General features: G+C 37.7%; 1 protein-coding gene across 1 annotated transcript; it reads left to right on the top strand.

The window, feature by feature from the left end:
• The first annotated feature begins 566 nt into the window (after window positions 1-566).
• Window positions 567-15,653, top strand: LOC136826991 (biorientation of chromosomes in cell division protein 1-like 1). The gene is given in 8 exon segments (XM_067084639.1): window positions 567-796; window positions 5,758-5,882; window positions 6,147-6,292; window positions 7,600-7,793; window positions 8,102-9,161; window positions 9,164-10,318; window positions 10,928-11,017; window positions 13,463-15,653. Coding segments are annotated over 8 exon segments (3,033 nt in total). The 5' UTR covers window positions 567-637; the 3' UTR covers window positions 13,567-15,653.
• The last annotated feature ends 6,725 nt before the right edge of the window (window positions 15,654-22,378 follow it).

Genomic DNA, 22,378 nt, shown 5'->3' with positions numbered 1-22,378 from the left:
TTATTTTCTCCTCGTATTTTGATAACTTACTTACATATTTATATATTTATTTATTTGTTTGTTATTTCTTCGTTTATAATAACTGATCTCTTCTTTCTGTATTTTCTACTGCCTTCTGCTACGTAATTTCCAATGAACACCACATTCGTTGGTAGCTTGAATTTCAAGTCAGTGGCCCCTGTGGACTTGTTTCATATGAATAGGGTTCATCTCTTAATAATAATAATAATAATAATAATAATAATAATAATAATAATAATAATAATAATAATAATAATAATAATAATAACAACAAGAAATGAAAATGATAATGATTATATAAAATATTGCATCTTAGTGGTAGTAGTAGCTGAGTAGGTTTACAACGGCTCGTTATTTTTCTCTCTAGTTTGGAAATAAGTATCCAGATCAACATGATAAGGAGTACGCTTAAAAACGAAAAGGAAAAGAAAATAACAATGACAATAATAAAAACAACAATAAATTATCGCACAGTGGTAGTATTATTAGTAATAGTCGAGTCGGTCTACGACGGCTCGCTGTCTCTCTCGCTCGAATCGAGAAGAAGAAGAACCACTTCCACAACAACAACAACAGTTCGCTGCTTCGCTGTTTCCTGACTGATGTCGTTGTTATAATGTCAATTTTGGTGAACAAAGAATTAACGATGGACATTCCCGTGACGCAGTTACCCCCGGGGGACCCTCGCCTGGTGGAAGCCATCGTGGGCCAGCTCAAATCGAAAGGAATATTCGACCAGTTCCGAAAAGAGTGCCTGGCCGATGTGGACACCAAGGTGAGGAGAGAGAATGGTGGTGTCACTGTTGTCAGCGTTGCCGTCGGGGTGGTCCGGGTCACCCTAAACTAGACTTTAAATACAGGCCTATATTTTTTTCATGTTTACAATTTTAATTTTTTAAGATTTGGAGGGTTCCTACTCGTGTAGGCTGTCCACCTATGTAAGGAAGGGGAAAGGTGTTGTCGCTGTTGCCATCGGAGTGGTCAAGGTCACCCCAAGCTAGGCTTTATGTATAGAGCTCCCCTTCGGGTATTAGGCTACCTTGGAAATTGACTTTTTCTGTAGTATCTTGGTTGCTTAGGCTATCAAGAATTTACTGTTATTTTTTGTTTGTCGACTGTAATTAACCTGTAATTGACCTCAGAACTGATTATATTTATGGTATTTCTAAGTATTAGCTCCACACGGACTGTATGGAACAGTTCCACGAATACGAGGGGAAATTAGGGAACCATATGTTGAAGAAGGGATTGGCTATTGGCTAAACCTAACATTATCCTACCTAACCTAACCTAGGAAATCAATTTTAAAAGGAACAATAGCAAAAAATATAATCTGTTCTGACTAACCTAACGTAAAATATTGATAAGCAACCAAAATGTCTCTCGTATTTACCCAACATTGAACTGTTCTATGCAGTCCTATTGTGCATGGGCAATGTTGCTTTTACTCAGAAATACCTGTTTTTTGTTTCTTATTTAGGCTGTGTGGCTAATTTTTTAAGGTTTAAGGAAGATTCCTACTCAATGTAGGCTTATCCACTAAGGTAAGAGGAAAGGTGTTGTCAGTGTTGCCATTGGAATGCTCAAGGTTAGCCTAAGCTAGTTTTTCTTTGTAGGCCTATACTGTATATTTTTTTGGTAAAACTAAAGACTACTACCGCCCCCCATTGTTTGGGCTACCATGTTTAGTACCAGTCCCTTGGGGATGAAGGAAAAACATGAACAAAATCCTGTAAATATCACAAACACAAACAAAAGCCATAAATATGAATGGTAAAACTACAGGCTAACTCTGCACGGACTGCTATGTTGTTGTTGTTATGGAATGGTTCTGTGCATGCGCAAGTCATTAGGGAACCTTATGTTCAAGAAGGGATTGGCTAAGAAAACATATTATAAAAGGAACTGTACTAACCTAACCTAACTTAGCAGGCCATGTTATTTGATCATGGAGCTCCACCCCCAAAACCCTCCAGTGAAAGATACTCCACTTTTTACCAAAACCTCCCCTACAACATTATGCATGTGATATAGCATTCCAGGATGGCCAGCATACAAAACCATATCAGTTCTGATGTTAATTACAGGTTAATTACAGTTGACCACCAAAAAATAATGGAAAATTGTTAATAAACAACCAAAATACAACAGGAAAAGTAAATTTCCAAGGTAATACTCGGTGCAGAGCTACCCCATAGTTCTACCGTATAAATTAATACCTAAACAAAAGGTGGTAAACGTTTTGGTCACCGACTCCTGGAGACCAGGCACAGGTAGTAGTCTTTCTTAGACTTAGGCCAAGCCTTGTTAGTCTAAACCTAGGTAAAACAAGATTACTACCATGGGACGGTTCCCTCCTGTCGCCAACTGGGATGTTTACTGCCTTTTCTTTGTCTTTTTATATGTTTTTAATATTTACTGGTTAGGTTATATATATATATATATCCCCAAAAGGCCTACAGTAGCCCTGACCTCATTTTCTGTGTTCACTCCTGAAAACATAAACAAAAGATGGCAATTATCAGAAAGATAAAAAAAAAATATTCCGGTCAGTGACTGGCAGGAACCAGGCTGCGAAAGTAGTCTTCAGTTTTGCCAAGCCTCACTAACCTAGACCTAGGCTAAACCTTGATATAATTTCCTAGTTGCAAATGATAGTGGTTTTGTAGAGATACGTTATTTTGAATGATTCTTGGCTATATACCATAAAACACTTGTTTTCGTGTTTTGCTTTGCCTCTTTCCTCTCCCCCTCCCAAAAAATGTAACAAACTAGGCATACGCTAATAGATTTCCAACAAAATAGCAGTGCAGAAATCATGAAAGCATGAATATACATAAAAATAGCATATTCTAACAGAAATACATCCCAGCCTAACCTTCCCTAACGTAACCTAATGAAGAGTGCTGGGTCTTAGTCTGCTGTGGTGTGACCCACGTGACCTAGTAGTATAAATCATGCTATGGCAGGAGGCATCCCATTACTGATAAATCAAGAATTCACATTGTTTTTGTTCTGAAATTTATCCTATGACTCATGCATAGGCTCTTAGTCTACATATCCCAATCTCTGGGTACTTAATTTATTCCTTAAAGAACTAGACTTTGCAGTGTGAGGCTAAGTTTCTATGACTAAACTTAGTTCAGCACCTAATTATTCACACCAAAGGTAACTTAGGCTAAGGATTTATTGTAATCGTAGTCTAGGCTAAGGATTTATTGTAATCTTAGTCTAGGCTAAGGATTTATTGTAATCTTAGTCTAGGCCTACATTACTAAAAGACCTTTAAGGCAGTCGGTAATTAAAACCTAAGTAGTAACAAATTGATTTATTGCTGAGAACAAAATCATAGGCTATGCATTGCAAAACCTATATGAGGCCTATATGGACTGCCTAACCTGTGTGTGGTTTGTATGTCTTTCACCCTCATTGTTGAAACAAACCTCTTGTTTTTGTATCTGCATTTACCTTAATGAGAAATCAGGCTTTCATCTTGTGTTCGTGAATAAAAATAAATGACTGGGCTATTAAGTGTAGCTTAGTTCACTGTCACCAAAAGGGATAGTGTACTAGGATACACCTGATAAATCGAGAGAAAACCTAGGTTAATGCCAAGAAGGTAATGGAGTTTCTGATGTTGAAGTAGGTTTTTTCTTGAAAAGTAGTGTGATAGGGAGTGTTTTTGTCCTTTTAATTCATCAGTCTCGTGAAACACCCTGAAACAGTATCAAGATTTCTGTACTGTCCACATTGCTTGTTCATCAGCTTAATTTTCTTCATCTGTCTTCCATTGTCAGTGACTAATAGATTTTAATTTCCTTTGTGAAGACATCTTTGTGGTTTTAAGTCGTATCTTCATAGTTGAATTACCTCATTACTGTAAAAATTGCTATAACTTGCTTGAATTCCAGGGAAACATCAAAAGTTATTTACAACCTGATAAAGATTTCCAGCATGCGCTGAGTGGTTTTTAATTCATTCATTGCATTATTAGTAAAAGTTATTTTATCTGCAATGGTGAGTGACTTTTAGCATTCCCTTATCTCAAGGTTAGGGTCTGCATCGATGGTTCTTTTGATGCACTAGGCTGGTGTAAGTGGTTGATAACTCGCATTATACCCTTATCAAGAGTCTACAGCAGTCTCGCAATATTTAAAAAGAAAATACAACCTCAGCACCTTAATTGGAATTATCTGTATATTTACAAGACTTAGAATGGCTGTGTGCATTGTCTAGTTGAAGAAAGACAGGATATTAACCCTTTCTCCAAGTATTTCTCTAATTTTGAAGGGAAGCACTGTTGGAAATATTTCTTGAACATAGTGGTGGTAACCCATGTTTTCTTCATTACATTACCAGAACACAAGTTTCTTCTTGGCTTTATTCCTTAAAGCAAGTTGATTGTTAACCCTGTAAAGGGCACTTGGTGATGTCATTTGACCTGCAGTGCTGTCATCATCCTTTGAGGCCTCCTTATATTTTCCAGCCTCTGAACACCAAAAGTCTTCAGCAGTGAGTCTACTTATCCTTTTACATCTCTTCATAATAACTCATTATCTTTGCAATGCTTATGTTTCAGCTGCATACTGAAGCTGAGGTTTTACATAAGCATAGTGAATTTTTTCTCTGTTGATTCTTATTTACCACTGGCTTAGCAGTTTCGGCCTCATCCAGGCTGTTGACACTTTCTTACTGCTCTCACAAATCTGGCCTTGCTGCCCTTTATGTTACTGAAGTTGGCTGTGTAATGGAAATGCTCTGCTTCTTCTCCTAGGTCTCTCTCTTGCATAACATCTTTCTCTTCCATACCGGACATGAAAAATATTTCCCTTTATTTAAACTTTGCTGCTCTGGACATCTTCTGTTACTCTTTAGTATATTAATTGAACATTTATGCCATTTGCACCTCATTTGTTTCCTCATTATTACCTTGGATTTCCTTGATGTGATTTGCAGTTCTCTCATCCTGTCTACTTATCCATCTTTTAATCATATAAATGGTCTTCTCAATTTATTTTCTCTTAACATAGGGCATCTGCATGCAATGGTTGTTAGGAGCTGAGCTCTCTGCACATTATCATTTCCATTGAAAACTGTAATTGCTCAGCACTGATCCTTTTTTGACACTTACTGTACCCACACTTTTTGTCATCATTGGTTCTCAGACCTAACTGTGATCCAATTCTTTATAATAAAGAGATGATGTTTACAAAGAGAAGAGAAGTACCTTAGAAGGTAGAGGTTACCTGAGAGATCTGTTGAGCTAGAGATGGTGCTGTATCATAACCCTAGGCAGTGGATATATGTTGGAATAATCGTAGATGGAGTGCTATATCTTATGTAACATTCTTAAAAATGTCTGCTTCTAATTTCAGTCACGTTAAAACAGCATCATTCTTTCATATCAGACATGTGTAATTATCAGCTACATAATTATGATGAGTTTTTTTCAAGACTACCATTTTAAATGATGTATTTTTAGATGGCTCTATGAAGTTGAATGGTAAGTGTAAAGTACAGGTTAGCTTAGGTTAGGAACTATGTGTAGATACTGTATACTGTAAGATACTGTATCTTGAAAATACTCAAGTGTAGGCTATACTACAAGGTATTTATTTATCAGAAGGCCAGTCCCCCAGAACCATCTTTTAAGTTCAGGTACTACTGTGAGCTTTTGTGGAATATAATAATTCAGTTAAATTTTTGTACTGATTTTTTTCTCTTCTCTTTTCACAGCCAGCTTTTCAGAATCTTCGCCAGCGAGTTGAAGGTCAAGTCAATAAATTCCTGGAGAAGAAAATTTGGAAAAATGACCTCAACAAGAACCAGCTGCGAGATGGAGTTCGTAAACATGTTAATAAGTAAGGTCTATGGCTCTGTTCAGTTTCTCACGTTTAGGCCATATTAAGAAGCCTCTTGTTATAACCATTTATTCTGAGATATGGACATCTGAGAGTTTCAGTTATGAATTTAATGAATTCATTTTACTTATGTTCTTTTTCAGGTAACTTTTGTAAGAGTTATAATTACTTTACTACCCCATTAAAAACTGCATTAGACATTTAGTGTTCTTTGGCAAGCATTTGGACTTTATAATTTATTATCTGAATCAATTTACCTTTCAGTTTGGGGATCCTGGACAGTGGTATTGATGCCATCATAACACAGGTTGTGAATCCCAAAATAAAGCCCCTTATTTTGCCGTATGTTGAGGACACTGTGTATGCCTTCTTGCAGATTGATAAACCTAAGAGAGAAAGGAAAACTTCAGGTATGTTTATCATTTTTCTTGCTTTAAATTTTATGTTACCTTTTGGATCAGTATGGAATATAATATTTAAATAAAAAAACTCTTCATGGTTCTCCATATATTGTTAATGGTTTAGCAATTGCTGTCACCTTGTTCCAGTGTAACTAATTGTGAAGGGAAGTATGATATCAAACTGCATTTTTTATATGAAAAATTGAGTTGAATTTTAAGGTACTATATCCCACCCAGCCCTTTTAGTCCATATCATTGTCTTTTGATTCGTGTGATGGAATAACACATTTCACATAGAAAATTAAACAAAATGTAAATTGCATAAAAAGTAGATTTATAAAAGTAGAAGAGAATAAAAAAGTTTGATACCACACGATCTGTCTCCAGTTCAGGCAAAGGCATCATGCTCTGGATGTTCATACACTGAACACTTGATTACAGTCACACACTTACTTTTAATTACTTCAGTTGTAAGATTCACAAGACACTGTTCTTGGGAAATGACTCAGTGTGGTGTTGGAAGGGATTGGACTATTGTGGGTTATCTTCTCTACTATAGCTTGACACTGACCGACACCATACTCAGTATCCCCCAAATAATACTTAGATGCAGGTCATATAAGTAATGTGTTTGATGATTTAGTATCTCACCCATCAGCACAACATTGCTGCCTCGGATACATTCTGAGTGCAAGTTTTTAAAAATGTGGCCATGGGAAAGTGTTTTAACAAATTTATTATTGAGTATATAATCACATGCATGGTGCAGAGTGTGAGAAAATATTGTTTGTATTAGGAATATTAAAATTATGAACATTCTAGAATGAGAATGTTGTATCAACAAGAGAACTAAAAAATTAAGTTAAAGAAAACCATTGCCTACCATGCTTTTCATACTGTATCTGATATTAAGCCAAATGAAGCAGTGTTAGTCTTATTAACTAGTTAGTTAGATGTTTGTTGCTACTACAAACACATATTTTTTTATGTTCATGCATAGAAATGTGGCAACTAATATTTTTACTGATAAACCAGCTTATTTTTTTTATTTTAATGTGTCCCATTTCAATTAAAGTATGGCTGGTCTTGATTTTATTATTACTAATATGGACTTCCATGAAACTCTTAGTTATTCTTTTCATCTTTGATCAAAGTAAGTTTAGTATTTAAGGTATATTTGTTTGTATTTCTATGTTTTCTTCATTCCCTTGAAAGAGAGTATAACAAATGATCAAGTTAATTGTTTAAGTAGATGGTAGTTAGTTTTATATGTGGCGTTGTTTGTAATTTTTATAATGTTGCCATCGCATTTCCAGAGCCTCACATTAGCCCACTGCTTCTGGATGAGGAACCACAGCCACCACTACTTGAACCCATTGATGTGAAAAAGCCAAGCCTTCTTCCAATGGAAACTGATGTCATATCTTCTGAAGAGGATGATATACTTGCAAGAGAGTCACCCGATGGAGATTCAAAGTCATCTTGTAGCTCGGAAGCAGAGGAAGTAAAAGTATGAACTGTGTTCTCTTTGTTACTGTGGGTTACTGTTATCCTTTGTGAAATTGGGGAAAAATATATGATCTTTACAGTTTGGCTCTCTCTCTCTCTCTCTCTCTCTCTCTCTCTCTCTCTCTCTCTCTCTCTCTCTCTCTCTCTCTCTCTCTCTCTCTCTCTCTCTCTCTCTCTCCACAGTTTACACATTTATATTGGCCATATTCACTGTTTGTAGTCTGGTTTAAAATGTTCATTCTTATTGATTGGCAAATTTTAGGAATTTTTTTGAGTTACTTTACTAATATAGTTGTGTTATACTTCCAGACTATGGATGAAAATGCTCAGGATGGTTTTGAGAATTGTCCTCCTTGCCCAGAGGAAAGCCCAGATGCCATAGCAGCAAACGTTGAGCGTCTTCAATTGAGTGAAGATGACAGCAAGTCGGTACAAGCTACAAAACCACCCCTTCCATTGTTTGATGATCAGTCTCTTGACAGTATATCATCCAATTCTTCAGGGCTTACGTTTTCTCCTCTTACTGTGAAGGGATCTCCTGAGAGCAAAAAGTCTGATGATGTGGGGAAAGGAGATGGAAGTCCAAGAGCAGAGATGAGATCTGCAACATCCACTCCTCTTGTAGATGAAAAACCTGTCGACGAGAGCTCACAGTCCTCAGTGGGATCCAATCATGCTAAGGAGTTTGAGGCTTCGGAAAAACATCAGGGTGATGGTGGGCCACCTGAGGACCATGAAACATCCACTCCATCCCTGTCAGTGTTGCAGTCAAGTGCAAGATCAGGTAAAGAAGGAACCAGTTTAATGAGCTTTGATGAAGAAGATTCTCTTGAAAGTAAAGGGTCGTCTAAAGCCAGCCTGGTATCTGGAAAGTCAGAAATTGAAGAAAAGGTAAAATCAGACAAATCTGAAGGTGAAATAACCTCCTCGAGCTCAGACTTCAGTGATGGAGATGTTAAAGGAAAACAGGACCACACTTCTGGTGAGGGGAAACTGCCTTCAGATCATGATTCATCGCATAGGTCAAGTAAGAGTAAGAGCGATCACAAAAAACGACGGGATTCACACAGTCGTGACCGAGATCGTGAGAGGGAGAAAGAGAAGGAGTCAAGGCACCATAGAGATAAGGAAAGAAAGCACTCAAAATCTCGAGATGATCACCACTCTCACAGAGACAAGGACAAGAAACATCACCGAAGGGATAAAGATCATGATGGAGATAGAGAACGGTCCCGAAGTCATCACCATCAGTCATCAAGTTCTTCATCCCACAAGGATAGCTCGGGAGGGAAAGACAAGGATCGTTCCAGCTATCACTCTGGAGGAAAATCTTCAGAAGGCAAGAGTAGGAGCAGTCATTCAAGTGATAAGTCAGTGATAAATCAGATAGATCCAGCAGCAAGACAAAGAAATCAGATGAAAAAATGGATGGGAAGTCTCATCGGAAGGATGACAAACATTCTCATAGTTCTAGTAAGAAGCCTGATGGAAAATCAGACAAAAGATTAGAAAAGGTTGATAAGAAATCTGAGAAAAAGGAATGTTCAGTGGAAAGACAGAAGGCAAAAGGAGAGGGAAAATCTGAAGGAAAGAAAGAAAAAGCAAAGGAGAAAGGGGAGAATTCGTCAAGGTCAGGAAGTGAGTCCTCATTAAAGGAAAATCGTGAAAATAACATTGACAAAGACTCAAAAAAGCACAGGAAGCGTCACAATAGTACCACCACTGATGTGAATTCAGGTGATGAGAGGGCAGATAGAAATGATAAATCTTGCTCTAACAGTAGTAAGAAGAATGGGGTTTGTGAAAATTTAGATGAGAATTGCACCATTGATCCTCATATGCTGGGGCTGACTGGTGACAACATCATAGTGGCTGATGATGAAGGCAATTTTATGTTACTGACATATGACACTGATACAGACTCCATGGCATCTGAGAACCACCTAACAACAAAAGCAGATGATGACTCCATGTCGGAGACAGCTACAGCCTCTGTGGATGAAGACAATGTGAATTATTTTGAGGGATTTGAGAATGTAAAGCCCAAAACAAAGCTTACAGATTATCTCTCGAATTCTGTGATTGTCGCCGACGAGATGGATATGGAATTCAATGAGTGGTTCGATGAATCTGATTTACACTTGACAATCTATGAAAATGCGTGGGATGGAAAAGTACCACTGAATGATTTCCTTAGCTGCATGCATCGTTTGGGTGCTGTTATCAGGAATGATAAAGGTGAAGTCGAGGACCACAGCAGAAGTGGCACGACATACATGCCAGTGCCTGACATAAAGGAAAACAATAACATTCAGCCTATTGGTAAGAAGAGAAGAATATCCAACTCAAGTTCCATTTCATCTAGCAGTAGTTCTACGGGTTCTCCCAAGCACAAACGTTTCAGGCGAGAGAGTTCTACAACTAGTGACACAAGCCAGACTTTGGAACAGGGTGCTGTTATTGTGAGTGGATATGCTCTTCTGACTCCTGAAGATGATGGAAATAGATCAATGAGCAGAGAATATGGTGAGTAATTTTTAACACAGTATTTTCTTCACTCTCTTGTTGGCCACAGTTTATCAGCGTTTTGTTGTTTATTACATGGTTATTGTGTGGAAGGAGTAATAAGATGAATCATGGGGCAGTTTCTCTCCTGAAAAAGATTTATGTAGACCCATATACAGTGTTAGCAGTATATGTATCACTTCAAGTCTCTCCACACTCATTTCTTTGCTACATGTTTCACAGACATATAAGATGTCCAGTTCATATGTCAAAATCATTTTGTACCTGTTCCATCTCTGCAAATTCATTGAGTGTTCTGATGTTCTAATTACTTGTTTTCAACTTTTCGGTAGTATTTATAAGCCCGAAGATATACAGTATATTACCCCCATTTGCACATATCTTTCGTTTATTTGTGCGTGCCTTTTGTTATACTAATTTAGGTTAGAAGTAATCCACTTCAGGAAGAACTTTGTGAAAAATTTTGTAAGCTTCATGCATAAATTTCATTAAAAATTGCTGAATTATTTGTTGGATTACAGTATTCCATGTATGCATCAGAATAAATAGCTCCAAATACAAGAATATTTACCACATACATAATTAAAAACACCACATTGGATCTTTCAGATTTGGACTACAGTCAGAAGATTGCAAATTACAGCCCACTTTCCCCTGCAAGCGATTCTTCAGCTGATGAGGGGAAGTTGAAGACCAGAGGTAAGTGAAATAAGTTCAAGCACGTAGGAGGAAAACAGGTTGTGTTGTGTAGGTCGTATTGGCCCCTTATGTTCCTTGTGTTGGTAGTCATCAGAGGATGTTTTGCCTCTCCAGTAAAGAGTAGTAATAGCTGCATTATTGGATGGTTTGTTCTTAAAAGCGGATTTGTCTCACAAGCCAATACAAACTTGAGAGTAGGCAGTGTTGTAGCGAATTTAGTCAAACATTGGAAAAACTCATGAGGGGTTAAAAGACAATAGTATATCAGACATGTTGTGTTACTGCATGTCACAAGTATCATCATTACAGTGTTATAATTATGATGATAAAAATATTAATTATTATTTTTCACAGTGAGCATATATTCTCACGGAACAAGCCAAAAGGCCAAGAAGTAGCTTTTTAACAAGAATGTGTGTAACTTGAATTGGTTTAATGAACTAATTGAGTTATTTCAAGGCTCATAGAACTCACCCAAATGATTTTTTTTTTTAAAGGAGAGGTGAAAATTAGAGCAAGGTAAAGTTAAAGAAGTTGGACAGTCAAGGTGGAAAAGATTGAAGGAAAAGGATAAAAAGTAAAATAGTAGAAAGCAATATAGCTCTGGCATGGCACACTGTAAATGGTGCCCATTTACAGGCATTCCATGAAATAAAATGTAAACAGGAAATGCTGAGAGCATTAGGCACTGCAAAAAAACTTTAGTACTATCCACAGTGTGCCACACAAGTGTGGAAGTGGTAACAACCTCTCTCTCTCTCTCTCTCTCTCTCTCTCTCTCTCTCTCTCTCTCTCTCTCTCTCTCTCTCTCTCTCTCTCTCTCTCTCTCTCTCTCTCTCTTGGAAGCCAAGATGAAGCAAATATAATATTTGTACTTTATTTTATTAAACTGGAGGTGCAAATAATAACTCAGGCTTTCATGACCTCAGAACATCATTTGCACAGGATTTTCAGGAGTATGGTGTATTGGATTGCTCATCAGGTCTCAATTTCTTCTGATTATATGAAAATAAAATCATGCTCACTTTATAGAAAACCTAGTAAATGGGAAACTAATATTTTTAAAGACAAGTAGCAGAAGAGAAAACTAGTTGTTTTTTATGATTAATTGCACATGCCCTATGTTAGATAACAATAAGAAGAATGGGTATGTGATATTGTTAAATTGCAAATATCAGATAAACTAAATTTAATACTGTATATTTAATTAACAGCAAATACATCAAAAGTTTGACCAAAACTGGTCTCTACTTCAAATCTAGATCCCAACTCTCAGAGTTGTTTTCGTCACCATAGCCATTCTTTTATTTATCCATCATGACATTCTGTATGACATAGATTTCCCAAGGTTTATGTGCCTCTATGTCTCACTTAAAGGATAACTACTGGCCTTTGCAGCAGGGTTCTTAGCTACGTATATCAGGGTTAATGTCCACAATTTGTGTTAATGAACACAAATCCCTTCATTCCTTTGATATAAGAAAAGTTCCAGGAGCTCCAAGAAGTCTCAGTAAACCAATTCTGAGGTTCTTAGCAGCTTGATTGATCCTTCCAGTCTGAATTGAAATTTGGGCTAATTATAGTATAAGCATTGGGTTTATATTGAAACAAAGTTTTTCAAATGAATTAAGTTTTTTCATGCAAACTTATTACTTGTAAAGTATGTTCTCACCTTCCAGCCCTGTTTATTTTTTGTAGCTCTGGATTAGACTACCAGCTGAATGCTGTTGTCTTTGTTTCATTTAAGAGGGACTGAGGTGCTTGGGATGATTTTATGACACAAGAGGGCTAATTATTAATTTTAGCTAGTAGTTGTTATGAAAAGATAAATTTTGTTTTTGAAAAATGTTTCTTTTAAGGGATTGTCTTTGAATGGAAACTATAGGTACAAAAAGCTGATGTCCGAGGTGGTTTTACCAGAATGTTGTTGTATTATGCTCTTGGAATGAGGTCCAATTGAGGCCCTGTACTCTGGATAAATATTTTAGGGTATTTGTGGTCTAAATTTCTACTTGTTTCTGCCTTCTTATTTGTGTAGTTTCAATCCTGTTTATTTACACAGTCCTCATAATTTAAGTAGGAAATTTTAGAAAAACTATGATTATAAGTCTCTACCTTTTCTACCAATGTATCTCTTTTAAGGGAAAGAATAAAGATAAAATATTATAGATTTGTTTTTACTTTTTTTATGTATGTAATTTCAGTCATGTTTATTTATACACTTGCCTGGGATTTTAATAGGAAATTTGACAAAACCCTTGAGATCAGCCACTACCTTTTCTACATGTTTATTTGGAAAAAGAAATTAATTTTTTTTTTAGTTTTCATCCTTCTAGTTTTTTTTACTTTTAAAAAGTGCCATATTTTATTTGTACATATTATATTTGAGGCCAGTTTTTTTATTGCTTATGGGCTCCTTTAGTAAATGATTATTTTGTTTTCCAGGTGCTGTAGTGGATTCCAGCAACAACATTGTTAAGGCCACATCAAAAATTAACCAGAAAACAGATACATCTTGGTCTAGTAAAGAGGCTAAATTTTCTGCCTAGAAAGCTGGTTCCTAGATGGAATTTTCATTCAAGAATGTTTTATATTCTGATGTATGTCTGGTATGAGTTGTATATGAGGATAAGGAAATATTCATATTAGGTATGTATGGTACAGTTTAGAATTTTTTATATTTGTACATTACCTTAGATTTGTTAATTGATAGTATTTATTTAGTGAAGTGTTGTGTAGCTTGATGTCTCTTGTCACCAGTTTGTTTGAATAGTTAATTTGATTTGGACTTGCGTAGTAAATGGGAAGTGATGTAACAGCTTCCAGTAAGTTGGTAAGTCATTACTACTTCAATATGTAAAGTATAATGTTGAAAAGTGGTAAGATGTGCCTAATAACATGAATACAAAGACATTATAACACATTTTATGTGATATAACAAACCTCTTGGAATCATTTATGCACTCTGACATTTCAAAATCCAGAAATTTGTGCTTTTTCATTTCATGTTGTTTTTCGTTATTTTTGGTAGCACTTGTCTGTGATTTAGAATTTCAAATTACAGTATTTAATTTGCAGTGTACATATATTTGCTGCTGGTTGCAAGTTATTGTGAATATATGGTGACAAACAATTGTAAGTTGTATTTTTCCTTACTCTTGATGTTATTCCTTATTTCTAAGGAATTGCTGACGTTTCCTTTGTATATATTCCGCTTAGTATACTAAATAAAAAAACCAAAGCTGATCTGATGTAACCCTTAGAAAAATACCCAAATTATTTTGTGAAGATATTTCGCAAAACGTGGTCATGTCACTTTTGTGTGATGATGCACCTACAATCTTGTCATTTATTTTCAGGAGCTTGAGAAATGATTGCTGAAGATACTGTATTGTCTCATTTTCCACTAGGCCCTGGATTGTTCTTACTCCTAAGTTAATACTGTAGATGAAAAACTTTCTTCCTTAGGGAGGAAGGTTTTACTGGGAACTAGTAATTTTTGAACAAAATTTCCATCTTGATTTGTAATGCCCTTTTTGAGATAGACTTGTCTATTTAGTAATGGTAACTGTAAAGCAGAAATTGTGACCATTGTCCATTTCTGGTAGTGTATTTTAACACAACGTGATTACGGATTGTGTTTTGTGTTGAAGGGGGCAGATGAATGCTTTGTTGCATTATTGTTCTGTCATTAAGTTTGACAAGAGAAAATGTTTTGCATGGCTTAGGTACATCTTAATTATCTTTGAGCAAGACTATATTGTAAAGAAATCGATTATGGCTCAAATTCTCATTTTGTGCCCAAATTTTGCTTCATTTATATAAGACTCTCCAGTCTTTTCTTGATGCCATTCAGTTCTTATATAGTCGACCCCCCCAGTATTCATGGGGGATGTGTACCACTACCCTTCCATGAATAGCTAAAATTCCCCAAATACTTAAAACCTCTCAAAAAATGCTTATAACTGCCTGTTTTGATAGTTCAAAACACCAAAGAACCCTCTAAAAATGCTTATACCTGAATATTTTAATAGTTTTATCACAAAAAGTGCATTTAGTCACGAAAATGATATGAAAATACAGTAATTTGTGAATATTTCTCTCTGAAAAATACTGCAAATAGTCGAATTTTCCGCGAATATATGTATATTCCATAGAGAAATCTGAGAATAGGTAAGCCCGCGAATAGGCAGGGGTCGACAATAATTTCATCCTAATAAAGTCACTTTACAAGGAAGGTCAAAACATTTCAAATAAAGTACGTTTTTTACACAATAACCAGTGGTTGATGGGGCATAGATATTTCATAGGCGTGTTTACTTAAAATCTCATTGCCCTTGCATAAACTTGGACTGCCATAGACGCATGCCTTCATCTGCATTCATTATGCAAATATGATTCACATTTATGAAAACTTGAGTTTCTTTTTATTGGGAGATATGGGTCCCTTTTTAGAATTTAAGCATAATCATCCCATCTTCATTTTTCACTCATTTGTAATGGTAAGATGGTGTCTGTACAGTAGATTTAGGATTGAACATTTTGTTTTCATAGCTCCTCATCAGATTTACTGGTACTCATATTCCTAATAATAATTTTGAGTGAAGGTAAGAAATAAAACTTTGTATTTTAAGTAGTCTGTTGATTTTTTCTCCTCTTTTTCTATGAGTACTTTTGTGAACACTGGTGCAGTATTCTGTTGTATTCGTATTTAATACCTCAACAAGTATTCATGAGCTGTAAGCTGCTATATGTTGGTTGAGAGATACCTGTAGTTTTGTTTGCTTTACTGATTGAAGACCGTGCTCACATGTCAACATCCATGAGATACAAGGTCCTGTGTTGTTGCTGCAGCATAATTTGGATACAGTACAGTACAAATACTTGGGGATTGTATTTTCCTCTGTAGAGTTAAGTGCCATTAGTGCACTGTAGGCATCACTGAAGGGTGTCTGTAGCATTCCTTTGCCCTCTAGCAGCACCTGCTGAGTAGTCTTTCACTATTGCATTCATTCCCACTTCCTTTCTGCCATCTTGCTGTCCAACGTCTAATTATTATGTCTTAGTGGGGTTTTTTATAGATTTTTCTACTTCATCTCCTTTATTTGCTTCCTGAAGGCTGAATGGCTGAAAGCCCCTAGTGCTAGGCTTTGTTGCCTAAATTTCTCAATTCACTCATTCATACTTGGCAGTGGTAGTTCCTCAGCATCTTTTATGTTAGTAAGTGTGCCATTGGACAGATTGAATCCTTCAAGAATATAGTATAGTGGCAGCCAGGTAAATATCTCACATCACCAGTTTTTACCATCTATCCAAGTACATTAACTGCATGTTTGGTTAAAAGAAAAAGTGGTTGTTTGGCATTCATTCAGTGGGGCTAAACCTTGAGAATCGGTAGCAACATAAGATGGTCTGCAACCAACCCTAGCAAGTGAAGATGGGATCTTTAGTTACGGCTATACATAGAGCAAGGAAATTGACAAATTTGTATAAAATGGTATTTATTAGTTCCTTATTGACAAAGTTGGAAGGGATTATGGTTATTATGCGTGTTCATCCTTGTTCATCCATCCCTCAGTGTACTTGTAATGCTAAACTTGTCATCATAACTTATGTGTATTTGAAAGGATTGCAGTCAGACATGGTAGAAAGGTGACCATCCTAAATGAAGAGACATTTCCACTGTTTGTCAGTCTGTATATGTATGACACATACATTGTCATCACAGTCGTCTCAAGTGTTGAAAGTATTCCAGTCAAATTTGATGTACCTGAAGCAAGATCATCCAGCTATGTTTGTCAATGTGTGTACACTTACCTTGTCATCACAACTCATATAAATTCCTCTTAATCAGATAAAGTGATTTCATTCAAACTTGGTATGAAGTCAGGTAACTCTAGTTTATTTTAACTTGACCCAATCAATTTAAAATTGACTATTGTATGTGATCAGTACTCCTCAGACACACTCCAAGAACACTTCTGCCTTCCAGGCATGCACTCATTGTTGCCAGAGGTAGTATTTGTCAAAACACACGCTTAAATTTTTCTTCCCAGAATTTGTTATATCTGTGTTTATTACCTTCATAATTAATCAGTTTTCATCCAGAATTTTCCATTTGCATTTTGTGATGGTTTGTGTTTGACTTCCTGCAATTGTTATATATCCTTTAGCAAGTATTTTTCTCCAACTATAAGTTCCTTTTTGTTGCAGTTTTGAGGGACTTGTCATATGTGGCTCTCTTTTGCTCTGGACTTTGTTACCATAACCCACAGACAACCAGTAGCCAGAATTGCACCAGTGCTCTTTTTACTATCCCTGCCTTTTCCTCTACCACAGACTATATGGAAGACCTTTTGTTTTGCGTAGTGAGACCTACTACTTGAAGAGGATGAGACATCCCAGAGGCAGTGAGTCCAGGCTTTTCCTGTCCATGAACGGGCAAAGTAAGAAAATTTCCAAGATTACAGTGTCCTTTTGATTGAGGCAAGTCATTCTTTGGGCACATACTAACATTTCAGAAGATGAAACTAGTCAGGCAAGAGTGATTGTTCATGAAATCGGGGCTCTACCCAGTTCCTCAGCCTTTAAAGGAATACTGAAATCTCGCCTATTTTGAACGCAGGTAATTGGCAATGCCATTCTGTTGTAGCCACTTTTTCTCTCTCAGATGTTTTGTATAAAGGGATGGGCTTCTTAGTTGTGTTGGGTCAACTTTTACAGCTGCAGGAGGTACAGTGCAATTTATCCTCTTTGTTTTTAAGATACTCCTTTTCTCGTGGTTTTCTGGGATCGTTAGTTGATGCTTGTTCTGTTCACTACTTATCAAGTACAACCTGCTGTTTTACTATCTGAGCACTCTCCTTCTCAAAGTAACACGTGGGATGTTTGATCCTGCGTATCTGATTCAAACCAGTCTTCAACTGTTATCCTGGCACCATCAGAGCCTCACAAGAAATTTAGGACTCTCAACTTCTCAACCTACCTCCTAACTTTCAGCTGGAATGCATTTTGACCGATTGTCATTAATATTTTTTTATGCAAACACATCAGTCTTCTATGCAGTGCCTAACTCTTATCCACTTCCCATCATTTCTTCAGTAACCGTTCTCCACCCTTCCCCTTTAAAGCTAATCACCTTAATAAATCAACAAATATGAAGAGCTAATCACCTTAATGAGTCAATAAATATGAAGATCAGATTTCCTTCTGAACTAGAACTGCCTGTGAGGCAGAACTTGTGCTTGTTGATTTTTGTTCAAATGGTTCACATTATGCAGTTTGTATTGATGGTTCCAAGTCTCTTATGAGGTGTAATGCCATACCACCTAATAAAATAAATCAATTCACCTGACTAAACATGTTTCTCTTTTCACATCAGAACTTTGTACAATTAATTCGGAACTCAAAGATTATTCAAAGTAGGCCACTACAGAAATTTATTTTCAATTACTAGAAGTGCTGTAGGAACCCATATTCTAAATACTGTATTCTCATGAACAGCAAATCAAGTATACATTCCACAGATTATACAAAACTGGTGGAAATTCTGAAATATGTGGGCATAAAAGGATGCCAACAAAACAGCCAAAGCTGTAACTGCAGTGACCAGATCAAACATAACCATCCCACTGAGTGATGATGTAACATTTGTAAAATCTACCAATTTTAATAAATTGTCTTGTTTACTGAATAATGAATCTAATAAATTAAAACAGGTCAAACTTGTTTTTGAATTTGGCAGTCTTCAAAGCAAAAAGAATGCCGCACTGAATTAATTTGATTTTGTGTTAGAATTGGTCAGATTCATTTGGTGAATATTCCATGACTCAGTCCCTGTGTACAGATAATGGCGGGCAACACTTGACAGTTGTTATATCTTGTATTAATCCACACTTCAACCAACAGGGCTTGTCAAATTTTGGAAGTAACCCCATTGAGGAAATTTGTCAGAATCTTTATAATTTTAAAAATAATTCATCCAGTTATTAAATTTTTAAAGAACTACATGTTATGAGTAATATTTAAATTTTATTACTGGTGACAAACACTTCTGGTTAGCCCTACAAGAGTTACATATTTTAACTCATTTGTCTGGTCAAACTAGAGTTCTGTACTCAGTAATTATAAATATCTGTTGTCAGTTAACTCAGGTTGTCATTTTGACTTTTAATTTTTCCCATGGTGCTTTTTGAAGACCCTGTGACAAACTGCAACGATTCAGCTTTAAAATTATGTGAAAATGAGACTCTCATAACCTGAAAACTATGTACAGGCCAATCAAAGAAGTATTGCCTAGGATGAAAGTGGTTGGTGAAAGATTGGCGCACTGCAGTTGAGGTGTTATAACCCCCTAGCCCCCCATGTACACTTGTACATTGCATTTTATTTAGTAGGATTAGTTTCTAATTGTTCACACACAGAACAAACCCTTGGTCTTAAGGTAAGGGGATTTTCTCAAGCACTCAGCTGGAGTCTGGTTATTAATAGCACAAGATTTTGGTGGCAACAGGATATAACCAGTGGGGACAGAGGTGGGCAGAGCCCAACCTGGTTTCCACCTAGTGGATGCTGTGGTGCTTCAGTACTTTCCTAACCACCTTCCAAGCAAGTTGAACGCTGTCTTTCTCGCTAAGAAGCCGGTTGTTTTCAGCACTTCCTACCCATTTTATGCCTTGGCATTCTGGTTTTTCATTCTCTTTTGTTTTGTGTGATTCTGTGTTATATTGTGCTATCTGTGTATTTTTTTGCATTCCCAGAAAATGCAAACCCATGAATCATCTAAGCAATCCAGGCCTCAGGGAAGATGCCCGGGTGTTGGTAATAACCCATGCTCTAGTTATTTAGCCGCCTTGGATACAGACCCACATACCACTTGTACCAGATGCAGATCTAATGATTGTAATGTAAGTAAACCCTGTTGCGCAGATCTAATGATTGTAATGTAAGTAAACCCTGTTGCGAGTGTCGTTATTGGTCTCCAGAGCAATGGGGGAATTTTGGTAAGAAGAGGAGACACAGGAGGAAATCAATTGTTCCATCTTAGGAAGGCTTCGCACCTCCAACCATGGCAGATGCTTCCGTTTCTCCATTCCTTCTTGTTCTACCTCTTTCATGCCAAAATTTCCTCTCATTGCATCTTCTTCTCAGGAAGATTTTACTCCTCCTCATTCTTCTTTTGCTTCACCTTGACGATTTGAGGAGGGGTTCAGGAGATCTTGTAATTGATGAAGCTGCGTCTGTTCTTTCAGGGGGGAACACCCCCTCTCCCACCCATGTGAGGGAGGGAGGCCACAGCTCCCCCTTGTACAGTCTTTTCAGGCATGGATGTGCAAAAGCTTTCCAAGTGTTGGGCTTAATTAGGCCTTCCAGAGGCACCCTCCTTTGGAGGCCTACTGTCCCGCTTCATGTCTTCCGCCACCCCAGTGTCTACCGCCACGGCGGTTTCCGGAGCTGTGGTTTCTGTGACTTCTTCCCGTGTTTCCATGGCTGCTCTTCCCTTGTCTTACACTGTCCAGTCATCGGCCATATCACTTCCATCAGCTTCCATTCCTGGGCCTTCTGCGTCTGCAGCTTCCAACTCTCTTGTTCAAGCTATGTTGGGTAGACTGATTGATTGATTGATTATGAAATTTAGGCCTTGAAGACCAAGCTCCGGAACCCATCAGGATTATTCAGCGCAGCGCTGTAGATGAAATATATAAATTAATGATGTGATTGGTAAGGAAAAGGTGAATGGGTAGAGTCATAGGTGCTCTTCTGAAGAAATACGGCCATACCAAGTTGAAATCAAAGAAGAGACATCGTAGATCTCCCTCATTTTCTTCCTCTTTGTCTTCCTCCTCTTCTCTCTCTTTGTTCATTCCATCCCTATCAGACTTTGGAAGGAAGACTTCACACGACCTCCATGCAAGAAGATTCGCAGGCCCTCTTCAGATTCAAGCTCTGCATTTCTTGCTTCATTTAGAGCTGCCCCGAACTTACTTGCTTAGCACGGCCGTGCACCCATGAAGTCACACAACCGTGTGTCACCTGCTTTAACCCACGAGCATCACTCAGTTGCCGACTCCCATGCGGCAGTGCACACGTTGAGAGAAGCCTCCTCAAAGAACCACAGATCTGCGGATTGGATTTCTCCGCAAGAAGTCACAGTTATCTTGTCTTCTTCTACTCGTGAAGAAGGATATCAAGGCTCCCATTAAGAAGTCAACGTTGAGGAAGCATTCTCAGGATCCGGACTGTTCTCCTCTTATACCTCATAGTCCATGTTCTCGCTCACGAGGCCGTGACCGTTCTCCATGTAACAAGAGCCCTACATGGTCACGCAACCATCCACGGCTATCATCCCCTCATCGTAATACGCACTTCCATTTTCACAGGCGGGACCGCGACCCACACTCTCGCTCACACATCTGTTACCATTCTCCATGTAACAAGACCCCTACATGGCTGCGTAACCAACCACAGCGTAGAACACACTCCCCTTCTCACAGATGGGATCGTGATCAAGACAAGGCACCTTCTTGTTCTGCAGAACTTTATGCCTTCAACTTTAGGCCCTGAGTGAGCTTATGCTCCAGTAATTAACAAGGATATTTTTGTTGCCTCCAATTCGGTAGACAGGATGGATTGAGAACCCCGTGGCCCAAAAGTAGAAGATCCTCTCCCCCTAGATGCAGACAATCAATAACTTATGACAACCTACGCAGAAGTCGTCGAACTCATTCGTACGACCTGGCTGAAGAGACTGTGGCTACTACTTCAGATTTTTCTTTGGGTCTAGAAGCCCTGGTTAGGCCCAAGAAAGAAACAAAGACATCCTTGGGGTTGCCATGCTCTAATCATGCTAACTACATTCTCAACCAGGTGAATTCTCTCGTCTCTGGACGGGACAATTCACTTCAATCTAGTTCTTGTAAGTTGCTCCCTCCACCACTTCCACGGAATAGATGTCTCTACATAACCCTCAAGGCTGCATTACAAGCAAGACAAGTGGATCCAGACCTGGTTCGATTAGGGCCAGGCCTATCATTAGACCAATTTAAGGCGGAGGGTACTTCCTTCACACACCAAGAGTCGGCTACAGTGGAGATGACTGCTTCTGTGGCGTTTCAGGGCTTGATCTATGGTCAGTAACAGTGGGCAAGATCTCTTCTGCCTCCATGGTTAGCGACTGTTGCAGTCTGGTGGCAAGACTATTTCATACTTGGCTCACTTAATAGCAAATATGTGGGCCAATTGGTTACTGAAGAGGAGGGATTCTGCCCTCTCTAAGGTCTCCAGATTTGTTGGCACAGATTCCATATTGGTGTTGAGAAATGGAGATAATCTAAGCTCCTCATCTCTTGGTCCTAAGGACCA

Source organism: Macrobrachium rosenbergii, chromosome 41, assembly GCF_040412425.1.
Source record: "Macrobrachium rosenbergii isolate ZJJX-2024 chromosome 41, ASM4041242v1, whole genome shotgun sequence".
Taxonomy (NCBI): domain Eukaryota; kingdom Metazoa; phylum Arthropoda; class Malacostraca; order Decapoda; family Palaemonidae; genus Macrobrachium; species Macrobrachium rosenbergii.
This window is presented reverse-complemented; position numbering and strand designations above follow the sequence as displayed.